Source organism: Microtus oregoni, unplaced genomic scaffold (assembly GCF_018167655.1).
Source record: "Microtus oregoni isolate MIOR12 unplaced genomic scaffold, Mior012 000036F_ref0000092, whole genome shotgun sequence".
Taxonomy (NCBI): Eukaryota; Metazoa; Chordata; class Mammalia; order Rodentia; family Cricetidae; genus Microtus; species Microtus oregoni.
Genome location: NW_024543095.1, coordinates 25,983,385 through 26,010,550, shown reverse-complemented (window position 1 = coordinate 26,010,550; position 27,166 = coordinate 25,983,385). Strand labels below are relative to the sequence as shown.

Here is a 27,166-nt window from a genome sequence, read left to right as displayed (position 1 = left end):
TTCTTCCTTTAAAATTACATGCTGTCTTACTAATCAGTTGCCAACAACTTTTCACATTGTAAAACTACAGGGAATGTTATCTGATCTGGATTCTTTGGATGCAGTCAACACTTTAAACACTCTGAAAAAGCTCAGCATGTTAGCTTCCTGGTACATTTGTCTTTCAGTAGCAAATAGCCAACTATGACTTACAGAGCACATATATCCTTTGCACGGCCAGAAGCAGATCAAAGCACAACTTCAGGCAAGTATTTGGTTCCCATCCCTAGAGTAATCCCTCACTCTACAGGACGAGTAGGACCACACCTACTTCCAAAGAAAAGTTTCTCCACAGCGTCGACGAGAGAGCTATTGCAGCAACCATGAATGAGGAAATCACTGAAAAAAATGCAGGACCTTGTATAATCTGCTATGCTTGGAGTTTCAGGGTTTCTGCCTTTTGAAGTAATTATTTCCAAAGTCAGCGTTTCAACACAATGTTTATTTTGATAACAGTCTAAGTCACTGTTAGAACTCTAGGGCTGCACTCTCTGCTGTCACCCAGCAGTTTGAAGAATGCCTTTCTGGGCCCTCACACAAACCCCTTTGCTTGTGCAGCCATTCACAGCTTAGGCTCCTGAACAGGACAAATCCATTTTAAGGTAAGTGATCTAATCATTTCATTTAATTGTAGATCGGGGTTTCCAAGAAACTCCCCACACCAAGACTGAAAGTATAGCCCTCAGATGACCACCATTTCTTTGTCTTTCTTTTGAACTAAGATGTAACTACTTTGCTTAAATCTCAAAAGAAGCAAATGCTCACATACTTTGAAGAAATGTCCTTTAAGGGGACATTTGATATTAAGTCACTTTATGAGTTAAAAGAAGAGCATACACACTCTTCAGCCAAGGTCAGCTTTGTGTCTGGACTCCCAAACTGCAATGAGCAGTGTAAGTGTCTCTTTTTGAGCCCCTGGGGCACACACGGGGCATGCCGGGGGGGGGGGGGGGGGAGGCGGGGAGGCAAGAAATAAGAGGTTCAAGAAGTCTGCAAGCAAATGAAAAAGAAAGAAAGCACAGCTGAGGTTAAACTATAGCGTCTGTTGAGATCTGCAAGGTCAGCGTCACTGAACTGCCCTCCAGATATGTTCTTAATGTGAGTAAAGTGTGCCCAAAGGTGACAGGGTATGATGAACTCCCTTCTTAACCAGGGTTCTCTAATGCTCACAAGCCTATCTTCAACAGTTCAGCCAGATTGTTGACTTTTGGAGAGGTCAAGAGGTGATAGCAATTACCAGAAAACTGCAGAGCGACTGCTCTTCTACCCTGACCTGGAGTGGAAGGAGTTTCCCAACTATATTCTCTCTCTCTCTCTCTCTCTCTCTCTCTCTCTCTCTCTCCCTCCCTCCCTCCTATCCCTACTGAGCATTTGTTAATTTGGTATTTCCATAAAAATGGATGTCCAAGTGAGTCTAATATTTGCATTGACTTTTAGTTACCCTTAAAGTGTTGATAGAAATTGAGAATGAAAAACATGGAACTATATATTTTCAGCTATGATAACAATAAATTAAAGAAATAGTTCTCTTTGTTTGAGTTGGAATTGTCCTTTTAACACACAGTCACCTTTATTTCTAGTTCATCTGTTTTAGTGCCCGATTCACACCCCGCATCTTGCACATGCATGCCAGGCAATGTAGGCAAATGCCGTGCCACTGACTGACACCCCAAACCCAGCAATTTTTCATCAAAACGAAAATGTTATCAAAGAAGATGCTGCCAGCCGGCTATGCCACTACCAGCTCATCAAATCAGTTTTTGGTATCACCAACTTTTTTTTTTCATTGCCATCCAAATTTCTCTCCAGAAAAATTATAATTAAATAACAAGTCAGAATATTCTCTATGAACCTTGTCCTGGGAGTTTTGATGATAATTGGCATGAAAACGCAGCCATGATCTTTCAAGTTTCTATAAATCAAGGCAGATAGCATTTGTTGAGAACAGGTCTGATAATGCCATGCAGTTCCACTTATCTCAATCATTTGCATGCTAATTACACAGAAAATTTAAGAACTTGTTTTCTTTTTACTATAAAGGGAAATTCTGAAAGGTGTATGTATGTCTCTGCCAAGAGCGACATTGCAGCATTTACTCTGATACTCACCCAGATTCTCTCTGTTGCCTGTCATCCCTGTGCTACTATGATGCTGGGAGTGCAGGGGAGGAAATACAAGTAGGGAAGTAGAGGAGTTTGTCAAGAAGACCCATTTTTATCATTCAAATAGGCTAGGGCTACAGCAGCTTAGGAATTGGATTAAAGGAGACAAAAGCATTGGTAGGATCTTCAGCATCCGCCTACCCTCTGCAGTCAGCGACAATGGCTGCTATTGATGCCCAGCAGCATCAGATATGCAAGAGCAGGTAGATCACCATTTACAATTAAGGGCATAGCCAGCATATGGCTGTGGATCTGGTTGCTGACGCCAACCCTTTCCTCTGATCTGGCAGAGAAGATAAAAGGGTTGAGCAACTTCTTAACAGGAAGTCCTCATTTCTGGAGAAACAACTCGGCCTTATCTATTGGCTTGAAATAAGATTTATTAAATAAGTAGTCCCATACTATTGTTCTTGACGTATCCTTTTATCACAACTAAGAAATAAAAGCTCATTACATTAAAATATAACCAGACACTAGCCCTCTGAGACAGTTAAAAGAACTATAATTCATTACATTAAAGTATAATCAGAAACTAACCCCCTGAGACAGTTAAAAGAACTATAATTCAGTAGGATAATTGGGCAAGATTAAAACTTGTATATTTAAAAATGGCTTGACAGAACAGTTCTGCTGCAAAGAACATACTTGCTATCTCCATGTATATACATCTGAAATAGGCTAACACCTAATTACAAAGTTACTGCAACTGCTTGTACTGAATCTCCACAGTGATTATAATGGTTCACTGCAATTAGTGTATCCATATGGCATAAAACTGCGCAGTCAACAGCGACAACAAAAAGAAAAATAGCTCGCACGGTGGCCCAAGTTGTAATAAGTATTATCTACCAGAAGTCTGAGGTAAGAGGTTCCTAAGTTCAAGTCCAGTCTGAGGTGCAGAGTTAAAAGGGTTCGAGGCTACAAAGAGTGACTTACTGAGACCTTGTCTCTAGATAACAAACAAAAGGAGTTCTGGAGACATAAAACATTAACGTTTGCTTAACACATATGAAGCCCTAGGTTCAATTTACAGATTCAGAAAACCAAACAAAAACAAGCAATATAAATCTCCCTATTAATCAGAAAGATCTTTAAAGTGTATAATTTCTTGAGAAAGCCAAGCAGTGTTGTAGCATTTCTTCCTCTATACATGTTTAGTGTGTGTGCATTCGTACATATATGTAAGTAGATACAGGGCAGAATTTTCTCTCTCCTGAACACTCGTAAAACAGAGGCATGGGGGTGGTGTTCTTCTTTGAGAATCTGGTAGAATTCTGCCCTGCATTCATGGGCCTAGACTTTTTGGAGTGAAATTTTTAGAATCTCTGCTTCAATATTATTAATTACTATAGTGCTACTTAAAGTATTTATTTCATCTAGATTTTAACTAGGTCATATGCATCTAAAATTTATCCATTTCTTCAAGATTTCCCAGTCTCATGGAACATACATTTTTAAGTTATGCCATCACGATTTTCTTGATTTCTTTAGTATTTATTGTAATGCCTCTCTTCTCATCTCTGATTTTATTAATTTGTATATTCTCTCTTGTTTGTTTATTTGGTTAGGAGTTTGTCAATCTGAAATATTCTTTCAAGAATTAATTTTAAGTTTGGTTGGTTCTTGTTTTCCCAATGTCTTTAATTACATTGTGAGGTTGCTTATTTGAGATTTTTCTAACTTTTTGTTTTAATGTAGGCACTTAGAACTACAAATTTCCCTGGTAGGACCTTTTATATTCTATCAAAGTAAGATAAATTTGTTTATGAAACAAATGCCTTAAAACTTATTTTAAATTTACTTAAAAATAATATACATGTTAGGACAGATTATATAAAAGAAGAATAAAGTGACACACAAATCGCTTTATTTAATATCAGAACACATTTTCAATCTTCCCATGCTGTGATTTGGAGAGGCCCTGATTCTGGAAAATATGTGTGACTAATAGCTGCTCAGTCTGCAGTGGTCTTAAAGCTGTCAATTTGATAATTTAATATTTGCTATGTGACGATTCTATGCTAAACATATTCTAAGCATTTTACATAAGCTTTGTACTGACATACAACATGAGTAAAACTATTATTCCTGTTTTACAGATAAATAAATTGAAACACAAAGGAATGTTCCTTTTTGTTTTGGATGAAAGTGGCTGTATTAACTGCAGGAGCTTTGTATGCATGTTGTATGTATTGCTAGAGCTGTTAATAGCAAATTGTGAATACCAGAGAACAGTGATGACTTTGTACACAACTCCCAGATACTCAAGGCCCCACAGCACACCAGTAGAGCATGCATGTCACGGCTTTTATTCTAACATTAGACTTGTAAAATCTCCTTGTGCTTAGGGTAGTATAACTCTGGAAATCTCAATGCTCCAGGAATCTGATAATCAGGGTTGCTAGAAAGTCAGCAAAAGGATGCACCGTATCCAAAAATCAAGGGTCATGGTTGAGTTCTTGTCATGCTAACTCAATTGTACAGCCTTGAAATTCATGGCTAATGATGCGGAGAAGTATGACCTGAAAGCTTCTTCCTCTTTGTTTCCGTTTTTTCTTTAATTTAAAAAATATTGTTTTCATACACTATATTCTGATTATTGTTTCTTCTTCCTCTACTCATCTCGATTCTCTCCACCTCCCCTCCTATTCAGATCCACACCCTTTCCAACTCTCCTCAGGAAAAAGTCATCTACAGAATAGGCTAGAATAAGTTAGAATAGGATAGGATAGATAAAAAACAAATCACAAGATGACAAAAACAGCAAAAAAGCCAAAGAGCCAAAAAGCACAAGACAAACTCTCTCTCTCTCTCTCTCTCTCTCTCTCTCTCTCTCTCTCTCTCTCACACACACACACACACACACACACACACATTTACACAATCAGAAATCCCATAAAACCCAAAACCAGAAGCCACGATATATATGCAAAAGATCTATAAGTTAGAAAGGAAAAAAAAAACTTTAACTTAACATTGTAAGACAAATAAACCCCGAAGATGATGCTGAGTTCATTTTGTGTTGGCCATTTCCTGTTGAGCATGAGATCTACTCCAAGGGGCTTGTTTGTTCCCCTGATGAGCCTTCCTTGGAGAAAATCAAATTTTTGTTTATCAGTTTGAGTTAGCTTTTGGGTTAGGGATGGAAGCATGTGTCCTCATCTCCTTTCAGCTCTAGGAACCCATCTGGGGCAAACCAGACAGGCCCTGTGCATGCTGCCTCAGTCTCTGAGTTCATATTGCTTGGTCCTGTTGACTTAGAGTCACTGTGGCCCTTAAACTCTTCCCCCATTCTCTTCTACAGAGTTCTTTGAATCCTTAGGGGAAGGATTTGATGGCAGCACCCCATTTGGTGTTTAGTGTTTCAAGGTTTGCAACTTCTTTGATTATTGCCTGGCTTGGGTCACTATATTTGCTCCCATCTGCCAAACAAGAGAAAGACTTGTATGACAAGCACTTTAAATCTTTGAAGAAAGAAATTGAAGACAACAGAAAGTGGAAAGAGGTCCTCAAAAGAACAATACTTAACTTCGTATGGAAAAGCAAAAAAAACCAGGATAGCCAAAACAATCCTGTACAATAAAAGAACTTCTGGAGGCATTGCAATCCCTGATTTCAAACTCTACTACAGAGCTATAACAGCCTGGTTTGGGCATAAAAACAGACAAGAGGACCAATGAGGCTAATTGAAAACCCAGATATTAATCCACACACTTATGAACACCTGATTTTTGACAAGGAAACAAAAAATATAAAATGTAAAAAAGAAAGCATATTTAACAAATGATGCTGGCATAACTGGATATCAACATGTAAAAGAATTAAAATTATATCCATATCTATCACCATGCACAAAACTCAAGTCAAATGGATCAAAGACCTCAACATAAAGCCAGCCACACTCAACCTCATAGAAGAGAAAGTGGGAAGTACACTTGAATGCATTGGCACAGGAGACCACTTTCTAAATATAACCCCAGTAGCACAGACACTGAGAGAAACAATAAATGGGACCTCTTGAAACTGAAAACCTTCTGTAAAGCAAAGAACATGGTCAACAAGACAAAACGACAGCCTACAAAATGGGAAAAGATCTTTACCAACCCCACATCAGACAGAGATCTGATCTCCAAAATATACAAAGAAATTAAGAAATTGGTCATCAAAAGAACAAATAATACAATAAAAATAGAGTATAGATCTAAACAGAGAACTCTCAGCAGAGGAATCTAAAATGGGTGAAAGACACATAAGGAAATGCTCAACATCCTTAGTCTTCAGAGAAAGGAAAATGAAAACAACTCTGAGATTCCATCTTACACCTGTAAGAATGGCCAAGATCAAAAACATGATGATAATTAATACTGGAGAGGTTGTCCGGTAAAGGGAACACTCTTGTATTGCTGGTGGGAGTGCAAGCTGGTACACCATACATAGCTGTATGGTGATTTCTCAGAAAAGTAGGAAACAACCTTCCTCAAGACCCAGTAATACCACTTTTGGATATATATCCAAAGGATCCTCAATTGTACCACAAGGACATATGTTCAACCATGTTCATAGCAGCTTTTTTTTATCATAGCCAGAACCTGGAAACAACCTAAATGCCCTTTGACCGAAGAATGGATAAAGAAAATGTGGCCCATTTACACAATGGAGTACTAGACAGCAGAAAAACAAATGACATCTTGAATTTTTCAGGCAAATACACAGAGCTAGAAAACATCATATTGAGTGAGGTAACCCAGACCCAGAAAGACAATTATCATATGTACTCACTCGTAAGTTGTTTTTAAACATGAAGCAAAGAAAACCAGCCCACAAATCACAACCCCAGAGAACCTGAACAACAATGAGGACCCTAAGAGAGACAAACATGGATCTAATCTACATGGGAAGTAGAAAAAGACAAGATCTCCTGAGTAAATTGGGAGCATGGGGACCATGGGAGAGGGTTGAAGGGGAGGGGAGAGGAAGGGAGGGGAGCAGAGAAAAAATTATATATCTCAATAAAATCAATTAAAAATATTTATGTATAGTTCAACAGCAAATGAATCCCTTTACACACAAAAAAATAATATTTTAATGAATTAAATGTCTTGCAAATACATATTACATAATTTGTCTTGTGCATTGTCACTAGTTACTGGACTATAATGGAGGTTACTGTTGGGAGCTTTAAACCGCCAGATCCTGAATTTCTTGTAAACAACTTGTTTTCCCCTGATCTGAGTGCCTACAGCTGCTCTGAGCAGAGACCTTGAGGAGTTCCTGATGGTAGGGGAATGGTTTCTGCTGCGTTTGGCTGGGGTGTGACTATCACTATATAAGCTGCCCCTGAACACAATAAAGGAGGCATTCTTTTTTTTTTTTTAATAAAGGAGGCATTCTTGAGGCTTCTGGCTTCAAGGATGATCTGTGTCTCTGTCTGTATGTCTTTGTGTGTTTCAATCTCCAGCCCCTTGCCCGGTTCACGAACTGTATGGTGGTGCATAGAGTGCAGATGGGCGCTGTGCGCCACAGGTTACAATTCTGTTCATCTTTATGCTAAAATCTTTCAAAATAACACTTAATATCTATTCACATATGAATTTGTGTACTATCTTACCGCATGAAAAGTAGAGAAAGAGAAGTGATTTCTATAATCAGATGAATCTGTAACTCAGCACTGCTTCTAAAGTTTTATCCCCTAAAGGCACTGAATATCTATGCTGTTCTATTTCAGGGCCTGGGAATTGTCAGGGCATGGCCAAACATCTCACCTTGAGCTTCATTTTACTAATCATACTGATTGACAAGAGCGAAGCCTGTTTTTGTGACCACTACCCATGGAGTCACTGGTCCAGCTGTTCTAAATCTTGCAATTCTGGAACCCAGAGGAGACAGCGGTGAGTATGAGATTAGTGCTTTGTGCTCTGCCATATCTCAAGGATGGAGTGGGTCCTATAAAATAGATCACCCTATGCAGTGAAGGACATTTAGATCTCAAATGGGAACTTGGGACTTGAGACAGAATTTCAGTTCTGTCCTACACAAGATTAAAATGAAGTCTACTTTTTTTTTCTTTTTGCAAAATTAAGGAATTTCAAAGAAACTTGATTCAGTTTCTTTTTAGTTAGTACATGCCTACAGTTAGTGAGTTAATCATAGACAATTTTATAGTCATTAAACAGAGAGTAACAAAACCTCAGCTGAGCAGCACTAATAGCCATTTGCTTGATTCTTGGCACTATCACGATGGCAATGAAACTGTGCTTACCTGCTAGAATTTAATACTTCGGTCCTTTCACGCTTCAGATTACTCGCCTATGCACCTTGCTTGTTTCTATTAATGTTCTGTACAATGGTAGTGCTCACATGACTTAAGGGAGAAAATTGTGTTTCACGTTTTCTTACTATTATAGCTCTTTTAGAGAAACATTTTAGAAAAGTATTTTTTGTGAATCTCATTACATTTACCAATTGACTTCCAATAAACAGTCCATGAAGTATGAGAAGAGACCCCACTGTTCAAGAGTTCTGTAGTTCTCCACTGACTGCCAAAGAGAGACCATCCCTTTCAGTCAAGCACAGTCAAGCTGCGCCCAGGATACCCAAGCTCTCTTTAGCCTCTAAGTTTTACTCTCCCTTCTTAGGTCCTTTGCTTTGCTACTTAGGGACTTTATCTGAGTTTTGTACATTTTTCTCCCTTATGCCAATATTCCAATCCAACCCAATCATTGTATTTATATACATTGGCATCTTTCAAGCACAGGATAATTCATGACCATCCTGCACAGTCAGACAGACCTGTACCCTTGGAAGGGTTTCTCACATGGGTTAATGATCTGCCATCCCTGTCAAAATTCTCTCCTTTGAACTCCCATACTCATCCCGGTGCTGTGCTCGGCTAAGCTGCACCATCTTATATATAAACCAACCTCCCTGGTTTCTTTATGAAAGGTTTTTCTTTTACTCTTGGTAGCTATTTTTTTCTAATTTGTAGTCAGATCAGTTTTGTTGCTGATTTGAAGGTGCTGTGAAAACGCAAACTCAGGGTAGCTTTTCTGATTCTTACAGGCGAATAGAAGTGAATGATTACTATCGGCAAAACTATTGTGACCAGCTTTGTACCAAGCAGGAGACCAGAGAGTGTAATGTGCAGACATGTCCCATCAACTGTGTCCTTGGAGACTACGGGCCATGGTCAGACTGCGACCCTTGCATTGAAAAGCAGGTATGTGAGCTACAAGCATACCCAGATAGTCTGAATCGCACATGAGTTCCAGTGACCATATCATACTTATCCACTCTCCATGCCTCCTGACACTTCTGAAAGCAAAAAGAAAGGCTAAGAAATTCAGTTTTCATGTAGTGCTTAAAAATAAACAGAATAAGGGAGATAAATCAAACCCCTGGCTCTGTGCTTTTCCCCTAAATTCTGTCTAACCATGGGAAAGGTCCACAGCTTGTTTATTTTCCCAGCTGCAATATTTACCGTGCTCATACTCTTTCCTGGAAGGGCCACATCATATGACCCATGTCAACATCAGTCAGAATCCTCTGTTCCCAACAACTGCACACCAGAGAGAAAAAAGAAACTGAAACTCATTTGTAGAGACCAATTTCCAAGAACCGTGCTGCGTCCCTGACATGAACCACACAAACTTCACATCCTAGTGCCTTTCTATATGTTTACAGAAGGATATGCTCCAGTTCCTTATGGGCTGAGTATTTCTAACAAGGATGTACCACTAATTAATAATTGAACTGTATTTTGAACTCAAGTTTTTCTGCAATTTAAGACAGCATTGGTTAAGCCTGTCATATTTCTAGTCTCTACTCCTCACCAAAATGTTCCAAAGTGTGGATATTACGTCAAGCCAGTTTCCATAGTGACTTTCTTATGCAAAGGAATCTCAAAATCCTTTCCGATTTATCGCTTCACCCTGCCTGGGATATAAAAGAGCTACTTCATGCATGCACAGAGGAGAGTCTCAGTAAAGTTTTCATTTGTTGTTGGTATAATTTATAATCCTGTGATTTCAGTGTAATGAAAAGCATTGGAAGCCCTTTTGCCCAGTTTCTCATTTTGCAGGTTGGGAAACAGAGGCATGCCAAGTGGTGACTTACACATTATAATGAAACTGGAGGAAAGTATCAGTACCATTCGGGAGTTGTCACCATAGGGATGATTATAACCATGGCGGGAAAAGCCATTCTTGGATGAATTTTCACTTTAACCTTGACCTTGCTTTGGAATTATTCCCCCTCCTCTACTTCTCTTTCAGGTTAAAGTTAGATCTATCCTGCGCCCAAGTCAGTTTGGGGGACAGCCATGCACAGAGCCCCTGGTGACCTTTAGACCATGTGTCCCATCCACGCTCTGCAAAATTGAAGAGACTGATTGCAAGAATAAATTCCTCTGTGACAGTGGTAAGATACTCCGCTAGGCTATTCAGTCTCCACTGAAACTACTGAGTGCCAGCCAAAGCTAGGAAGGAAAAGTCCCTCCCCACTATAAGCAAGGGGCAGGGGTGTTGTTATGCTACACATTACCAAGGCATTCAGGGGTGAAATTACAGCTTTCCAGACATAATCCTCTTGACCGGTTACCTGACACATTTGCTCAAGTAATAGTGTTCACATCCATGCTTTGTTATAGTGGTAGAGAGGAAGAAAGGGGGGCAAAGGAAAAGACACAAGCAGATAATTTAACAAATGGATAATAATAAACACATATCTATAATGAGAATAATTAAAAGGAAGCGGCAGGTTGGGGACCATAAAGACAGCCCAGTGAATAAAGATGCTTGTCACCCACACTGGCAGCATGAGTTCAACTCCTAGAACCACAAAGATAGAGAGAACTGACTGCTGATATTTGCTTTGGCTTCACATGAGTGCCCATCCTCAGGCACACACACACATGCACACACCCCAAATAGATAAATAAATATAAAAGCTTAGTTAAATAAGAAGTGACAGATGAAGCTGTATTTAAGACAAACTTTTAATGGTTTGTTAAAAAAAAACTATTGGGATATTATTATGTCAGATGAATCCTAAATAAGACAAATTTTCATGATTGGTTCCAAAGGTTGTCCTCACTCCACAATAATGAGATATCATATTGGTTTAAACATTAACAAGGTTCAAGTGTACTGCATGCTGAGATTTCTAAGAACTGATATTTAAGTTATATTAGAATTCTGTCAAATCTTGAATACTTTATTTATAGGTACTCATCTGTTAATTACTAGCTCATTAACTCCCACCACTTTGGATAATAAAAATCAAATTTTTATAAATGCTTTAGTGAACATCGAAATGACCAATATCAGCTTTACGATATGTGTGATTATCTTGTTGTTAAACTTCTCAATTGGCCTGGATCATTAATCCTCTTATATCAATATATGAGCATGATTGTGTTCCAGTAAAACTCTATTTACAAAAATGAATGCAGGTCAATTTTAGCATATAAACCATAGTTCATTGAACTCCCACATAAATATCCAACTTTCAGTTAGAAAAACAATAAATTTCAAAGAGATAAACCCCACATTGCTTCTGTGTACTCTGGGTATACAGAAAAGTAACTAGCCAATTTTAAATGACATAGATAATTGACTTAAGGCCTTGGAACTAAAATTTCTTCTTCCTTACACACTGCTTCCAACCTTCATGTTTGCCAATTTTTTCTAAATATAGATGGTAATGCTGATGTTAGGGTTTTCCTAACCCAGGAAAAGAGGGTAGGTGTTGGGTGGGGGGGGGGGGTATATCTTGTGCCTTAGTGACGAGGTCACATCACAAGTTAATGTAGGCAGGGAGATAATAAAAACCTTGATGGAGTGGCTGAGAATAATCCAGACTTGCACAGCATATCCAAAATCCTAAAATCCAAGTTTAAAACTGAAAGGCAGCTATTTCAGGCTTTCAGTGCAGTTACTATAGTGAACAACTGAGAGAGACTCGTTTCAACAGATGATAAACCTAGGAAATTAGTTATAGAAGAGGTTAGTGCAAATCAAGAATTCACAAGCCTACAAACATCTTAGATTCACATACTGATTGCTAGCATACAATGGCTAATTTCAGACAAGTCAGCAACTGCAGGCGCTGATTTCCAGGTCAACAGCGCTATGTCCACAGCCACTGTGTAAAAATTGGAAGGTCTAGATGCTTCAGTGGCCTGATGGCCAGAGTCCAGCCTCTGAGAATCACATGGCAGGGAGAAAGAAAATCAATTCATGCACATTGTCTCCTCACCTCATGTGCCCACCGTGGCTGATATGTCATCACACCTCCAACAAAAACTAATTAAACAGAATGTAATGAAATTAATAATTAAAACATCCCAATTGTTGCAATGTCTGTAATTGTTGGTAAGCTGATGTGAGCCCGAACTCTATGCTGCCCAAGCCACATTACCCTGAGCGTTCAATATCTCTATATTCCAGCTACCAGTTGATAAATCCCTGGCAATAATATGGTTGGCATCCTTTCGGAATGAGTGATGCACTGGCTTTTTTGGTTGTTAAATGTTCCGCTGAAAAGGATATGCTACTGTACTTTCAAAAATCACCTAATATGAACAGAGAAGTTGGATGGACATCATCTGATTTGAGGTGACACTCAGTCCCTTACTTAACAAAGAATTACTCATTATCCTGTCCTAAAAGGACAGAATACCTTGCAGGACAATACATGGCAGCCTTACCACGGCATTAGCTGCAATGCCAACGTATCTCCCAATCACTGAATAATATATTTATTTAGCCTTTCATAGTTTATAAAAATTATATACAATCAATATAACACATAAAGTCCGAGGAGAGAAGAAGGTATACAACTTCTGGGTGGCTATATGGCTCCAGCTAGCAATCCTCTTATCTATGATTTCACTTCGTGATTACAGCCACTCATGGTCAACACACATTTAACATATCAGTTAAATGAAAATTTCCAGAAATAAATGATTTTAACTTTTAAATTCCATGTCAGAGTGGAATGAGGAAACTGTGTGCCATCCCACTCCATCCTTTCCAGTGTATTTAGCACCTCTTCTTACAGCATATACATAACAGACACCACCTGCCCGTCATCTCAGTTATAAGATCAACACGCCAGTGAGCTGTAGCAGTACACCTGTTCACAAACCCTTATTTTTCTTATTAATGGTCACAGAGTACCAAGGTTGTAGCAGTGGTGATTCATGTGAGCCAAGGAGAAGCATAAAGTGCCAAGGCGAAAGTTCTCAACTTTAGGGAATCAAGGAAATCATCTGCGGAGGATACTCAGACCTAGGACAGTCGCTAACTCTTAAAGAAGGGGAAGTAAACTATCACTAGCTTTCCTGTCACATCTCAAACTGGAGTTTTGGACAAAGTTATGATAGGTGCTTAAGATAGGCAAGATATGAATTACAGGGTTTAGTGCTCCCTGTAGTCTTGGATGTGGGAGGGTCTTAAAACTTGTTCTTCACAGAAAAGGGGAATTACTGCATAGGTATGCGCTGACCTCAATAGATTATGCAACCTTCAAACTGCTCTTCACCTTTCTTTGCCCCACTTTGGTATGGGCTATATTAATGGTTTATAAAGTTGCATTCTTTCTACTTTTTATTCCATTGAGTCAATATTGTCTATAGTCATCCTCAGCTGTGTTCCAGCTTGCCTACTAAACTTCTCTCAAAAGGTGTCTTTCCTCTTTCATCTCAACACTTTTTGGCAGGTCCCTTCCAATGTCTAGAAGTATCAAAGCTTGGCAAAGAACCATGTGCTCCAAGAGTATCTGTACCACTATCTAGGAAAATAGAAAGGAAGCACTACCCAAAACTGGATTCTTCTTCAATCTGTTAGAACCAAGAACAGAATTTAAAAAAATAACCTAAATCAAGATTAAAAATATACAACAAACCCCTAGAGATATAGTTTTCTAAAAGTAACCTCCTCAAGGCTATATCTTAAATTTGAGAGAATCTACATCCATCTTTTAATTTTGTATGATTATGATGCTCATGGCCATGATTATAATAGCTGTCTGAACATAAAACAAAATCTTGAAAAATCTAAAGAATTATTTAGAATATACTTACCATCTAAAGGGAAGTTTTTAATTTATTTTTATTGAGCTCTACATTTTTCTCTGCTACCCCTTCTTGCCTCTCCCTACCCCTTCAACCCACCCCCAAGATCCCCACACTCCCAATTTACTCAGGAGATCTTGTCTTTTTCTACTTCTCATATAGATTAGATCTATGTATGTCTCTCTTAGTATCCTCATTGTTGTTTAAGTTCTCTGGGATTGTTATTTATACACTGGCTTTCTTTGCTTTATGTTTAAAACCCACTTATGAGTGAATACATGTGATAATTGTCTTTCTGAGTCTAGGTTACCTCATTCAATATGATGTTTTCTAGTTCTATCCATTTTCCTGCCAAATTCAAGATGTTGTTTTGTTTTTTGGGTTTTTTTTTCTGTGTAGTACTCCATTGTGTAAATGTACCACATTTTCCTTATCCATTCTTCAGTCAAGGGGCATTTAGGTTGTTTCCAGGTTCTGGCTATGACAAACAAAGCTGCTATGAACATAGTTGAGCTCATGTCCTTGTGGCATGATTGAGCATCCTTTGGATATATACCCAAAAGTGGTATTACTGGGTCTTGAGAAAGGTTGCTTCCTAGTTTTCTGAGAAATCACCACACTGACATCCAAAGGGGCTATATCAGCTTGCATTCCCATCAGCAATGCAGGAGTGTTCCCTAAAGGGGAATTTTTAACCAAAGGATGTGAAACTTTGTGTTTTCAGGAGTCTTTTGTAGCAATAAAAATTTTAATTCAGCAGATAACTCAAATCCCCCCCTGAAGCATTTATTTAGTCAAATCAGTTATAAATGATTGTACGTGCAGGAAGAAGTACGTGAGGTGACAGTTAAGTGTCTGGGTTCTCCCTGTCTACAACCTTTAGAGATTTGGAAATGTATTGTTTGCACAAGCAGATTGTTTGTGTGCACAAACTTTATAGGGGTTCTTAAACAAAAATAATCTAGACTCTGCCATAGAGATCAAAACAAAATTCTGAACCAACTACCAACTTTCCTCAAACCAATTACTATAATGTAATTTTAAATTCTCTTCTTCAAGCAGAAAAAGGCAGAGAAGAAAATTCTATTATTGAAAATAGCCCAACAGCAACTAAATTGTCCTATGGTGACTCCTAGACTCTCAAGCCCTAGAGGGGACATCAGTTTATCGCTTCGTTTAATGCATTCCTATACTTAACCCTCAACTTTCTCTTGATGTGTAAAGCGTTTGTGCTTCCCCTTTTGAATGCTTTCCTAGCTGATAACAGGTTGGTGACGCTGTGGTGCACTTTCTTGACCAGGGCGCTGCATTTCCACAAAGTTAGAATGCAATGGAGAAAACGACTGTGGGGACAATGCCGACGAGAGGCATTGTGGGAGAACAAAGACGGTATGCCCACGGAAGTACCTTCCCATTCCTGGCGCGCAGCTGATGGGCACTGGGTATGGAACACCATTTTTGTTTCCGTTTTGGAAAGGAAAAGTATTCCCGAGATAAGAGAAGTACAGCAACAACACATACGACCCAGACTCATGGCTAATAAACCCCACACTGCTGAATAACGTTTGAGTGACTGAGGAAATTGGTCAGGAAAAAGAGAACAGTGCTTATGGTTGTGTTGTGAGTCAAAATCCCATCAGGAAAATCCATCTTTTGGTGTGAGAGAGTAAGACAAAATAAGAGAGAGAGAAAAAGAAGGTGGGAGGGAGAGAGAGGGAAAGAAAGAGAGTTCCTCATCACCTTCAAATGTGAGAGTTGTTTTAGGAACAGCATTGGGCTCCCCCACCCCCTGTCACTTCATCCTCATCCATGCCAAGCCCTTGGCAGAGTTAGAGTTCCTGACTGGCCCTCTCCCACCTGGCATATTCTCTCTCTCTCTCTCTCTCTCTCTCTCTCTCTCTCTCTCTCTCTCTTTCTCTCCTAATGTCTGATGGCTTTTTTCCTTCTTTCCTTTTCTTTTTTTTTTTTTTTTGGTTTTTCGAGACAGGGTTTCTCTGTGGTTTTGGAGCCTCTCCTGGAACTAGCTCTTGTCTTGTGTCTTAAGGCAGAGAAAAAAAAATCCACTCCTTCTCCTCACTTTTTAATTGTTTTGTCTTTTTCTTTAATTCTGATAATAAAGTATTCAAAACAAAAACAAGAAGAAATAAGGGAGGGATGGAGGAAGGAAGAAGAGTTAAGCAGTCATAAAAAATACAGAAAAATTAGAAAAAAAAACAGAATAAAATGTGTGTCAGTGTGGCTAGAGATCCCATCCCATAGAAAATGTGATTTATGAGTAAATCTGTGATTAACCAACAGGCAGAAGGGCAACCTTGAGTTATCATCTGTTCTCACCTTAGTAATGAGAAACTGAACTTCAGAAAGTTTAATTAGGTCTGCCAAGCCATGAATGGTAGAACCAGAATTCAAGGTCACATTTCAAAACCAAATCTGTTTCTCTAACTCCATAGCAGCACCCTCTTAAATACTCAAAAACACCCAAGAGCATGCATCATTTGTTGACTGAGACTTAAAATCCTGATGTTTTTATTTCAGAAAGGCACTGGCAATTTAGCAAGGGGATCTAAATTTGTTATGCTATGTCTATGTTTCCAAATAGTTTAGAGAATATGAAAGAAGTCAAGGAGAATGGAACTAACATCAGTTTGAAATGTAAGAGAAATTGATAATCTCCTTTGTCCTCCGTTCCCATGATGAAGGACCCACCCTTTAATTTGGGGTCAGAAAGAAGCCAATTGGCTGTCAAGTTCTGTTGCTTCATGCTGGAATTTTAAAACATTTAGCTCTTGGGCGCGAGAGATGGCTCAGTGTGTTAAAGCAATGGCTGCCCAGTGTGGTCATCTGAGTTGGGATCCCCAGAACACACATAAGAAGGCTGGAATGGCAGTGCGTACCTGGAATCAAGCTCCTCTCCTGTGGTACTATGGTGCAGATAGGGGCAGGGGCCTCGGCTGGATACTCACAGGTCAGATACTTTGGAGTTCACAGTCGAGAATCAGAAACATTCGATATCCTATCTCAAAAGAAGTGGAAGGGCAGAACGAACTCTTCAATACTGACCTCTGACCTCGACATGTGTACCATCTCATGTACCTGTGGCACTCATGTGCCCCCACTGCACACACGCCCACACATGAATGCGAAAGGAAGTTTTGAGTTTTTTGAATTTAATTTTAGAAATGAAAACACCGTCACCGATGTTCTCAACGTCACAGGTGCATACTGTGGAACTCTGAAGTCTGAAGGACAAACGACTGACATGCAGTGTCATTTGATTTATAATAAAAACGAGTAGCCCCTGGGCCAGCCTCTATGATACTTGTAAAGTAGAGAAGACATTAGTCCAAAGTAGGGGACGTTGGATTCCACACATTTTTCTACGTTAACTACCACAGCCAAGTTGTTTATGGTCACATAGAGTCTCCCCGTGCGTATCTTGTATGACTACACACTGATCTGCCATTCTGCCCCAGACTTTCTAATTGCTTCTCTCGCCCATGACAGTGCTTTAACATCTTATTTTTTTATCAACGTGTAGAAATGGTTTCCCTGTTATCCTTTGCCTGCAAGAAAATCAAAGCCCCACATGCCCACTGATAACCACAATGTTTCAGATTTTCAAAAGTTTGCAATGTAGCCTTTGGGTCTAGTCTCTAGAGCTAAGATAAGGAGGACCGCATGCTATGTGGACTTTGGCAGACAAACTGTGGCTTCCTGACAGCCAGGGCTGTTGTCCCAAGGATTCTAAGAAATGAGCACAGGCTTGAGGACAGCCAGTCCTCTCTTTTCCTCCCCAGGGAGAGAGTCTTGAGATTTACTATAATTTCTTTCTAATCAACTGGTCCCAGCATCTCAGCCTCCTCTCCCTTTCCCTTCCAATATTTTTCTGCCCACAAAAGATATCTTCTAGGCGTCGGGCTGTTTTTAAAACTTACATCTTTCTGAGAAAAAAATTAACAATACTTATGCTTCCAACATCAATCACTAAGCCCCATACCTAAAACAAAAATCAAACAATATGAACATGTGGCTTGTTTTCTCATCAGGCTCAGCCAAAGCGTACATATAAATACATTTGGCCATGTGTATGTATGCATATGCATATCTTTTGGTTGATGTGTTTTTAACTAGCACAGGCCACTTGCCCAGCACAGAAAAAAAAAAAGATGAAATAAAGCAACACTTTAGAAAGCTAAAGCATACATTGCTTGTGTATATTTAAAACACAAAAATATGGGGGCAAATATATACATCTCAGAGACTGAAAATACAGGAACTAGAACCTTCTCCATAGTTGGTTTAGCTCTGACCAAGAAGCAACTTTGAGAAGAAAAGGTTTAATCTAGTTTATACATTAGAGTGATTCCATCACTGAGGGAATCCAGGACAGGAGCTAAAGGCAAGAACCTTGAACTGAAGTGGAAACCACAGAAGAGCACTGTTTGCGACTTGCACCTGCCAGTTCACTCAGCGACATTTCTCACACAGCCCAGGCTCGCCTTCCCAGGCATAGTGCTGCTCACAATGGGCTGTGCCCTCCTCTATCAGATAGAAATTAGGAAAATGCCTCCCAGCCAAGCCACAAGCCATCCTGACCTGGGAAATTCTTCCGTTGATGATCTGCCTTTCCAGGTGACTCTGAGTTTATGTCAAGCTGACAGATGGAGCTAGCCATGACAAGCTTCAAAAGATTCCTCAGGCCTGCTCTGATGAAGTGATCTTCGTAAAAATCCTGCCTTTAAACTCCACAAGCAGCTTCACAGATGCCTTGCGACCAGGGAGTTAGTTTTCTTTTCTCTAGCACCTCTCCCTGGCTACAGATACAGATCCATAGCAGGCGCCAGCTCTATGAGAAGCATTCTTTACTCCTCTGGCATCCTTCTTAACTTATGATATGCAAATGTAGGCATCACAGACACTGTACTTGTCCTGTTGAGTTCTTTAGGAAGCTCTTCACAGATCAACTTCCCATAATTCTCCACTCAAATACCCACTGATAGAAATTCAAGTGTGAATAAATGCAAATCTCAAGTTGTACTTGGAGCTGTTTGAGTGTGCTGTGCATCTTAGAGAACCCATAGAAACCATTCCTCCTCAAGATAACATTTAAGATATAGGATATGTTTCACTTCTACCATACAGTTCAGTCTTTGAAGCATACATACCAAAAGTTGAGAAAACACACACACACAAAAAAAAAAAAAAAAAACAAACAAATCCTGGGTTGCAGGGTGCCAGACTGGACTATACAGCATGGTTCTATTTTCAGACACTGCAAATCTGTAATCTCTTAGTATATCACAGATTTATATAGTCATCACCCGAATAAAATTTTAGAACATTTTATACTAATTTTTCAGAGTGACGGTAATGTTTTATGTTTTCATTGTTATGTTTGATTGAAAAATCAGTCTCATTTCAGTTTGTCTACACATTTTTATGGCGCAAACCTTTAATTACTACTCCGTGTTGGAAGCATGTTACTGAGGCAATCCTATTTTAAATATGGCAGTCACTTATTTCAAGTCATTAGTGGTACTTTCTGGCCTCTAAAAAATTATTTATTTATTCAGTATGTGTGTGCATGTGAATGCAAGTGTGTGTGCCTATATATGCACATGCTTGTGTGTGTGTGTGTGTGTGTGTGTGTGTGTGTGTGTGTGTGTGAGCATCCATGAACCACAGGCCACATGTAGACAACAGAAGACAACCTTTCTGGAGCTGGAAGACAAGGTTACCTGAGCAGGCATATATGGAAACAATGTATTTTTAAAGACTCTAGCATAATCTTTATAAATATAATTTTGGTCATCTACATAAATGCAACATTACCAAAGTTTTAATCAGAAACCTGTTTACTCAGATAATATGTATTACCCTCTCTAAGAAACTGGAAGACTATATGAGATAAATGAAAAATTTCCTCAAGCTGCTAATAATTTCTTGAGTACATGAATTTAGCTCAGCTAATCCTTAGTGCCTCAATTTCTTTATTTGTAAAATAAGTATAAATAATCCTATCTATAAAATATAGTCATTAAATATTAAATTGTTTAATGTTTGTAAACCACTTACTATTGCTTCTTTCACAGATTAATAAATAATACATAAACATTTGATAAATAAAATAATTTAAATGTAATTATGCCACAATGTAGAACTATTATTACAATACTATTGTTTCCATATACTATTTCATAATTTACTCTCTATCAATGTTCTTTTACTGTACCTTAGTATGCTTCCATTGTCTGTATCAACTTTATAAATGATAAAAACTGAAAGTTCAAATTTATTTCATGTTAAAAATCCCAGAACTTTTTGAGTTAATGGGGCTGAGTTTAGGATAGTCAGTACTTTACAAATGTCTCATCACAGAGAAGAAAAAGTGAGCCTTCCTTTGGAGTCATTTGTCAGAAGTCAAGAATGTCTAAGAAAAGGAATCTCTTTCATATAAGTAAGGTAAATTTTAAATATTGCTCTACATCTATTGAATTCTTGAAAATTGCTTTGTTTCCAGGTTTCATATTCTGGCAGGAGAGCCCAGAGGAGATGTCCTTGATAACTCTTTCAATGGAGGAATATGTAAAACTGTCAAAAGCATTCGGGCAAGTAATCCATACCGTGTTCCGGCCAATCTGGAAACTGTTAACTTCGAGGTATGGCGGTGTAGTGTGGTGGCTATGCCAACTTTACACACTATATGCTTCTATTTAATCCTTCCAAAACCCAGTGAAGCCAGGATTATTTTCATTGATTTACTGGAGGAATTAAAAAAAGGTAACCAATTTATCCAACATCAAATAAACATCTGTACTCCATGAACATATAACTTCAAAACATGTTCATACCCAAAAATGGATTATTTATTGAGAATATTCTCTTACCATAGATTTTTCACTCAGATAACCATGAGACAGATGTAAAAATAATCTCAAGTTCTTACCAAAAAACATGATAGTTCTGAATATAAAACACATTGGCTTATCTCCTGTCTATTTTACTAATTTGCTAGTTTTCCTGTATGGTAATGAGCACCACATGGCAGTGCTGGATAGTGACCTAGGAACCAAAAAGAAGGGAATATGGTGGTCTCAGTAAGAATGACCTTTCTAAGCTCATATACCTTAATGTTTGGTCACCAGGGAATGGAACTGTTTGGAAGGATTAGAAGGATTAGGAGGTGTGGCTTTGTTGAAGGAAATGTGTCATTAGGGGTGGACTTTGAGGTTTCAAAAGCCCAGGCCAGGCTCAATGTCTTGCAGACCAGGATGTAGCTCTCAGCTACTTCTCCAGCACCATGCCTGACTGACAATGGCTTAAACCTTTGAAACTGTAAGCAAACCCTTAATTAAATGCTTTCTTTTATAAGAGTTACCTTAGTCATTGTGTCTCTTTACAGCAATAGATCAGTAACTAAGACAGTAACCAATACCTTTTTTGATTTTTAATAAGAAAATGCAAAATACATGGTTTTAGTCATCACATTTTTCCTTGCAGATCTGACTGCTAAGGAGAATTTCAGAACCTAACAATTTGTGAGACTTTCTTCATGGTAGTAGGTACTCAGTAAGAAATATGTCAATACTGCTTTAAAAAGACCTCTTCAGTACCAACAGCAGCACTCATGGGTAAATGAGCTTGTTGCCAAAGTCCAAAGACTTAAATTCAACCCACAAAACATACACTGTGGAAGGAGAAAGCAGACTCCTGTAAATTGTCCTTTAATGTCTAAATATGCACTGTGGCATGAGCCTGCCCACATATATAGACACAGGATAAATGAACAAATGTTTGCACACATACATAAATGTGATGTTTTAAAATAAAAATGACATCTTTAAGCATCTAAATACAGGCACTTTCCAATCTAATAAACTCAATTTTAAAAATTGTATAATATACACTATGGGGTTTGGAAAGTGACTTAAGGACGAAGGCCACATTCTAATGATTCTGGAAGACAAATAACATTATTCTTAGGGTATACAATTTTGAAGAAGCTTTGAAGAAAAAAATATGCCTGTGATATTCTACTGGAAGGTGTGTTCTAATTCCCAAATAAGTGCTTACTCTTACTTATGCTTCCTCTTATGCTTCCTCTTAAATATAAAATTTTCAACAGCAGTCGTAGCCACAATAACCTCAGCAGAAATCCACTTCACACAGATTATAGAGTGGCATTCCCATGATCCTACATCCCATCTCTCTCTTCTTAATTCCCTACATTTATTTTTATAATGCGTGTTGATTTACCTCCTAAATATCTTTACAACACAATTGTCACGAAATACAAGTGTGATCAACCTTAAATATTTTATGCAGTCAGTCAATATTTATTAATAACTTATTATAAATGAAATGCTGCTTTTATGAATGGATACAAATACAAATATTTAAGCAAAATATATTATCAGACCTGATTCCAGTTTCTCAGTCTAATAGAATGTTTTGTCACTGCTCACTCATGAATCTGTCTCTTTCCACACGAATACATTTGGCGAAAATTTCTTTGAGTTTCTCTTCAGGATACCTAAACCCCCTCCTTGCCTGCTAACATCTGACTCTGTTTTTAGAATATGTTTTATTACCTCATTGTTTATTCATTGATTTTTATATGTGTGTATGTGCGCATGCGCACACACATGTGCATACCACAAGGTGCTCAAAGGATAACTTTTACAATTCCACCATGTGGGTCTTTGGAATTAAACCCTATCTTAGATGGTTTCCTATTTCCATAAAGAAACACCATGACCTCCTAAAGGAAAGCATTTAACTTTGGGTTGGCTTCCAGTTCAGAGGTTTAGTCCATTGACATCATGGCGGGAAGCTTGGCAGCATACAGACAAACATGATACTGGAGAGAAAGCTCCGAGTTCTACATCTGAACCAGCAGACAGCAGGATGAGAGAGAGAGTAAGTGGGGCTGGCTTGAGCATTTAGAATCACAAAGTCTACTCCCATTGACACATTTTTCCAACAAGGCTTTCCATACTCCAACAAGGCCATACCTCCTAAGTAGTCAAGTAGTACCATTTTCTAATGAACCAGCATTCAAATCTATGAATGGCCTATGGAGGCCATTTCTATTCAAATCACCACAGTCCCATTGAGCCATCCTGCTGGTCCCTAATATCTTATTCTTTAAGCTCATATAGTCTGAGTTTTAAAAGAACCTATAAAAAAATCTACACAGCTATATGGCATACCTTTAATAACATGCCCTTCTTGTTTCGCTGTTGACTGAGTAGTTCAATTTGTGAGCATTTTAGATTCTAACTAGTACATACTGTAGTATCTGAACACAACACCGAGATTTGATTATATTACCACTGAACAGTTGTCTTTTACAGCACGGTTAGGTTTCCTTCTTTTCTTGGCTTATTATCAAGCTGTTTAATGCAACATACAATTTGTCTCTCAGTAAATTTTAGTAGTTAATATTTAAAATAAGAAATATTTTCTCGATTGCTGACCAGACAAGATAGTTCTCATTCATTTTTGAGTATTTTAATCATCTGTTCTCCTTGCTGTCCTAACTATAGTTGAGGTTTGAGTTCTTGAGAAATAACCCTGTTTTTACCCTCAGCTCAAGTGTGTTTCAAAATTCCCTCCATCTCAGAGGCATGGTAAATAAATGGTAAGACAAAGAAGGTTTCTGTGAGATCAGCCTTCAGCAGCTGAGGAATTGAAGGGGAGCCACGCAGTCGGCAGACCAATCACACAATTGGCTTTTCTATCTGAGGGAGTACAACTTAATTCTCTGTGGCTGGCAAAAAGGGAAACACGCACACACACACACACACGTCCAACATGTCAGGCTCTGACCTAGGGTGTTGATGACTGGCAAGCCTTCTGCAGGTCAGAGACACTAAAGAGGAAATGCAGAGCGGGTGAACTACTGGACAAGCAGAACATGAGGACTTTTCTGAGGGCCAAAGCTTAGTTCTTCATTTTCTTATTCTTTCTTTCTGTTGCTTGTTCTACTCTCTCCTTTTTCTGTTCTGGTCTTTTACCCTCATGTTTCCCTTCTTTCTCTTTCCTGATGTTTTCCTTCTTCCTTCTTCATTTTTTCCCTTGCAGCTTGCATACCTTAGCAGAATCTTTCAAGCAACATAAAAATTGCAATATGGTTGCATTCTATTTTAAGTGGATGATTACAGCGAATACAACTAAAAAAAACCCAACATGTTTCCCACTTCCCTTACATGATGAAACATCTTACGTATTACAGGTGAAAAATAAATTATCCCCCAAGAACCCATATACAGTTAAACATTTCTCTTTTAGACTTCTCATAGATCAGCAGCCTTTCTGTTATAACCATTTACATAGGCAGTAGTTTATCTAATTGCCAGAAAAACTGGTTGCTAGTTAGCCTTTTCATATTTTAGAGTTCTGTCCAATTATCTTAACAAATCATCCAGTTTTTTGTTTTCTAGTTACGTGAAGTAAACTGTTTAAAACTTTTTTTTTAGCTATGATGTACACCAAAACCCAGGAACACATTTCCCAATATCAGAAAGAACTTGAGCTGATTCCTGGGACTCCGTTGTTTTCTTTAATCATTAACCTAAACCACAGTCTATACAGCTCATCAAGGGAAACTCAAAAGTCCTAGCTGTATGACATTTTCTAGTTTCTATTTTCTATCTCTGCAACCCTTGCTTTATCAGAGGCAAGGGCCACACCATTTCCTGCCATTACCTAAATTAATTTTCCGACTAAACTAACTTCTGTTATAATCCCTTACTACATTTGTTAAAATCCCTTAATCATCAAAATTCTATTTAAACTAAGACTATTGTTACATTAAATCATTACTTCAGCTAAACAGTACAGCTTAAAAGGAAATCACCTTCATAATAATCCACAGGTAAAAATGCCCAGTAGAATGGAATATTTCCATGAGATAATGACACCACATTAAAGGCAGTGGGAAATCTCCACACACCCATTCGCCATATGCCAGATACCAGAGAAAAATGGCAATGCCAAGAATATAAAGGCAAAAAGCAGCTCCAGACCCTAAAAGGTACAAGGATTTCAAACCCTCTACTACAATAAACTGAATACTGCCTTTAAAAAAAAAAGAACACTAAATGGTATTTTATCTTTAACAGGAAATGTGGGTACTTTTGATTACAATCAAGTTTATTAAAATAACAATTTTCACATACAAAATGATAAATAAAGAAATCAGAGGGAAATCTAAAAAACAAAAAAAAAGAAGAATGTAAAGATGTAAAGGCACCATACTAGCAAGAGACTTTCAGGTGCTGAAGCCCTCAGGTTTTGCCTATCCAAAATTTACCCATTAGTGTCTTACATTCTGGTGGGCCGAACTCCTGAAGCTCAATTGTCACCTGCTGTTCCTCTGACGTGGCCACAGTCAAAGAGAGTGGGGATAAGGTCATACAGAATCTCTCCCCACTTTCTTTTGCCTCAGTAGTGGCTCTCTGAAAAATACTTTAAATTAAATCCCACTAAATCACAGGCAGTCTTAAAACTCAGCCTCATCATTGACAATATCATAAAGAAACACTTTACTCTGTATAATGAAGATATGCAAAAATAGCCTTCTTGGGGGGCTGAAATAGTGGCTTGATGGTTCCGAGCACTTGCTGCTCCTGCAAGAAGTCGAGTTTGATTTCTAGCACTACGTGACAGATGGTGACCGATTTCTGCAGGCACCAAGCACATGAGCAGTGTGCAGGTATACACACATACAAAACACTCATACTCATAAAATTATAAAAATCTTGAGGTCCGGGGCACGTGTTGCTGCTGGAGATCATGAGGACGTCTGTGGTCTGTGCTGTCACCAGAAACCATGTGGAAGTCTATGATCTGTGACTGCGCTGACCGTAAAGGGCGAGGAAGCTACAGCTGCAGTGGTATTGATGACTGCAGACTCAAGGTTGAAAAAAAAAGGACATAGAAGATTTCTGTGACAACCCCTACAACTCGAACCCCCCAAAAGTAACCTCCTAGACAGGAAGACATCAAAGAGAACTATTAAAACCATGACAAGGATACTGTAGCGTAGCTCTCTCCAATTGATGGCTCCTAGAAGGACTGTGGTTGGGGAAAGATTCAGTTTTCTTTAAGGGGCTGGCCACCAAGAGTTTGACCATGCTCCATTGAGAATATGGACAACACAAATTGAACTCTTGTTTGTTTCTTCTTCCTCCTCTTCTTCTTTTTCCTCTTCTTCTTTTTCTTCTTCTTCAAGGGGGGGGGTGGTTATAAGGGTGGAGGGGTGGACTGACGAGGATTGGGAAATGAGTGTGAACAGGGTACATGATGTAAAATTCTTAAATAGCCAGTCAAAAATTATATATGTGTGTGTGTGTGTGTGTGTGTGTGTATACTTACATACATACATACACACACATACATACATATCTACTAGCTCTCACAGCTTATTGTCCTCAACTCTCAGGCTTTGTGTTCTTTCACTGATCAAGCTGCCTACAATACTGCCTCTCCAGACCTATGTTTATCCACGGCATCTCATTAGTGTTGCATCTACCAACCCGGATTCTCTCCCTAACTAATGCTTTATTTTATGTGTATTCTGCTGGCCAGGTACAAACTGTAGAAGATGACTTTAAAACAGATTTCTACAAAGATCTAGTCAATTTTGGAAGGAAGAAAGATAAAAAAGGTTCAATGTCAACTGAGAAGAAAGACTCTATCTTTGTGCCAATTTTTTTTTCCTCAAGTAAAAGTGACAGAACCCAACATAACTTCGCCATCAAGGAAGCCATTCAAGCCTCCCACAAAAAGGTAAGAAAGACACTTCTCCATCATGCATTCTTCCTTAGAATTAATGCCCATCCAAGCAACAAGAAGCTGAACATGTCTACACATGTGGGATTCCTAA

The 27,166-nt window shown here is 38.6% G+C and overlaps 1 protein-coding gene across 2 annotated transcripts in view; it reads left to right on the top strand.

Annotated features, from left to right (window-relative positions):
- Nucleotides 1–537: 537 nt before the first annotated feature.
- The window catches only part of C6 (complement C6), a 65,477-nt gene continuing 38,848 nt past the window's right edge, over nt 538–27,166 (top strand). For both annotated transcript variants that reach the window (XM_041631224.1, XM_041631223.1), the window contains exons 1-7: nt 538–641; nt 7,927–8,089; nt 9,261–9,417; nt 10,472–10,616; nt 15,575–15,716; nt 20,795–20,933; nt 26,869–27,069. In XM_041631224.1, the coding sequence (XP_041487158.1) occupies nt 7,947–8,089; nt 9,261–9,417; nt 10,472–10,616; nt 15,575–15,716; nt 20,795–20,933; nt 26,869–27,069 (927 nt within the window). In that variant the 5' untranslated portion in view covers nt 538–641; nt 7,927–7,946. The remainder of the gene's footprint in view (nt 642–7,926; nt 8,090–9,260; nt 9,418–10,471; nt 10,617–15,574; nt 15,717–20,794; nt 20,934–26,868; nt 27,070–27,166) is intronic.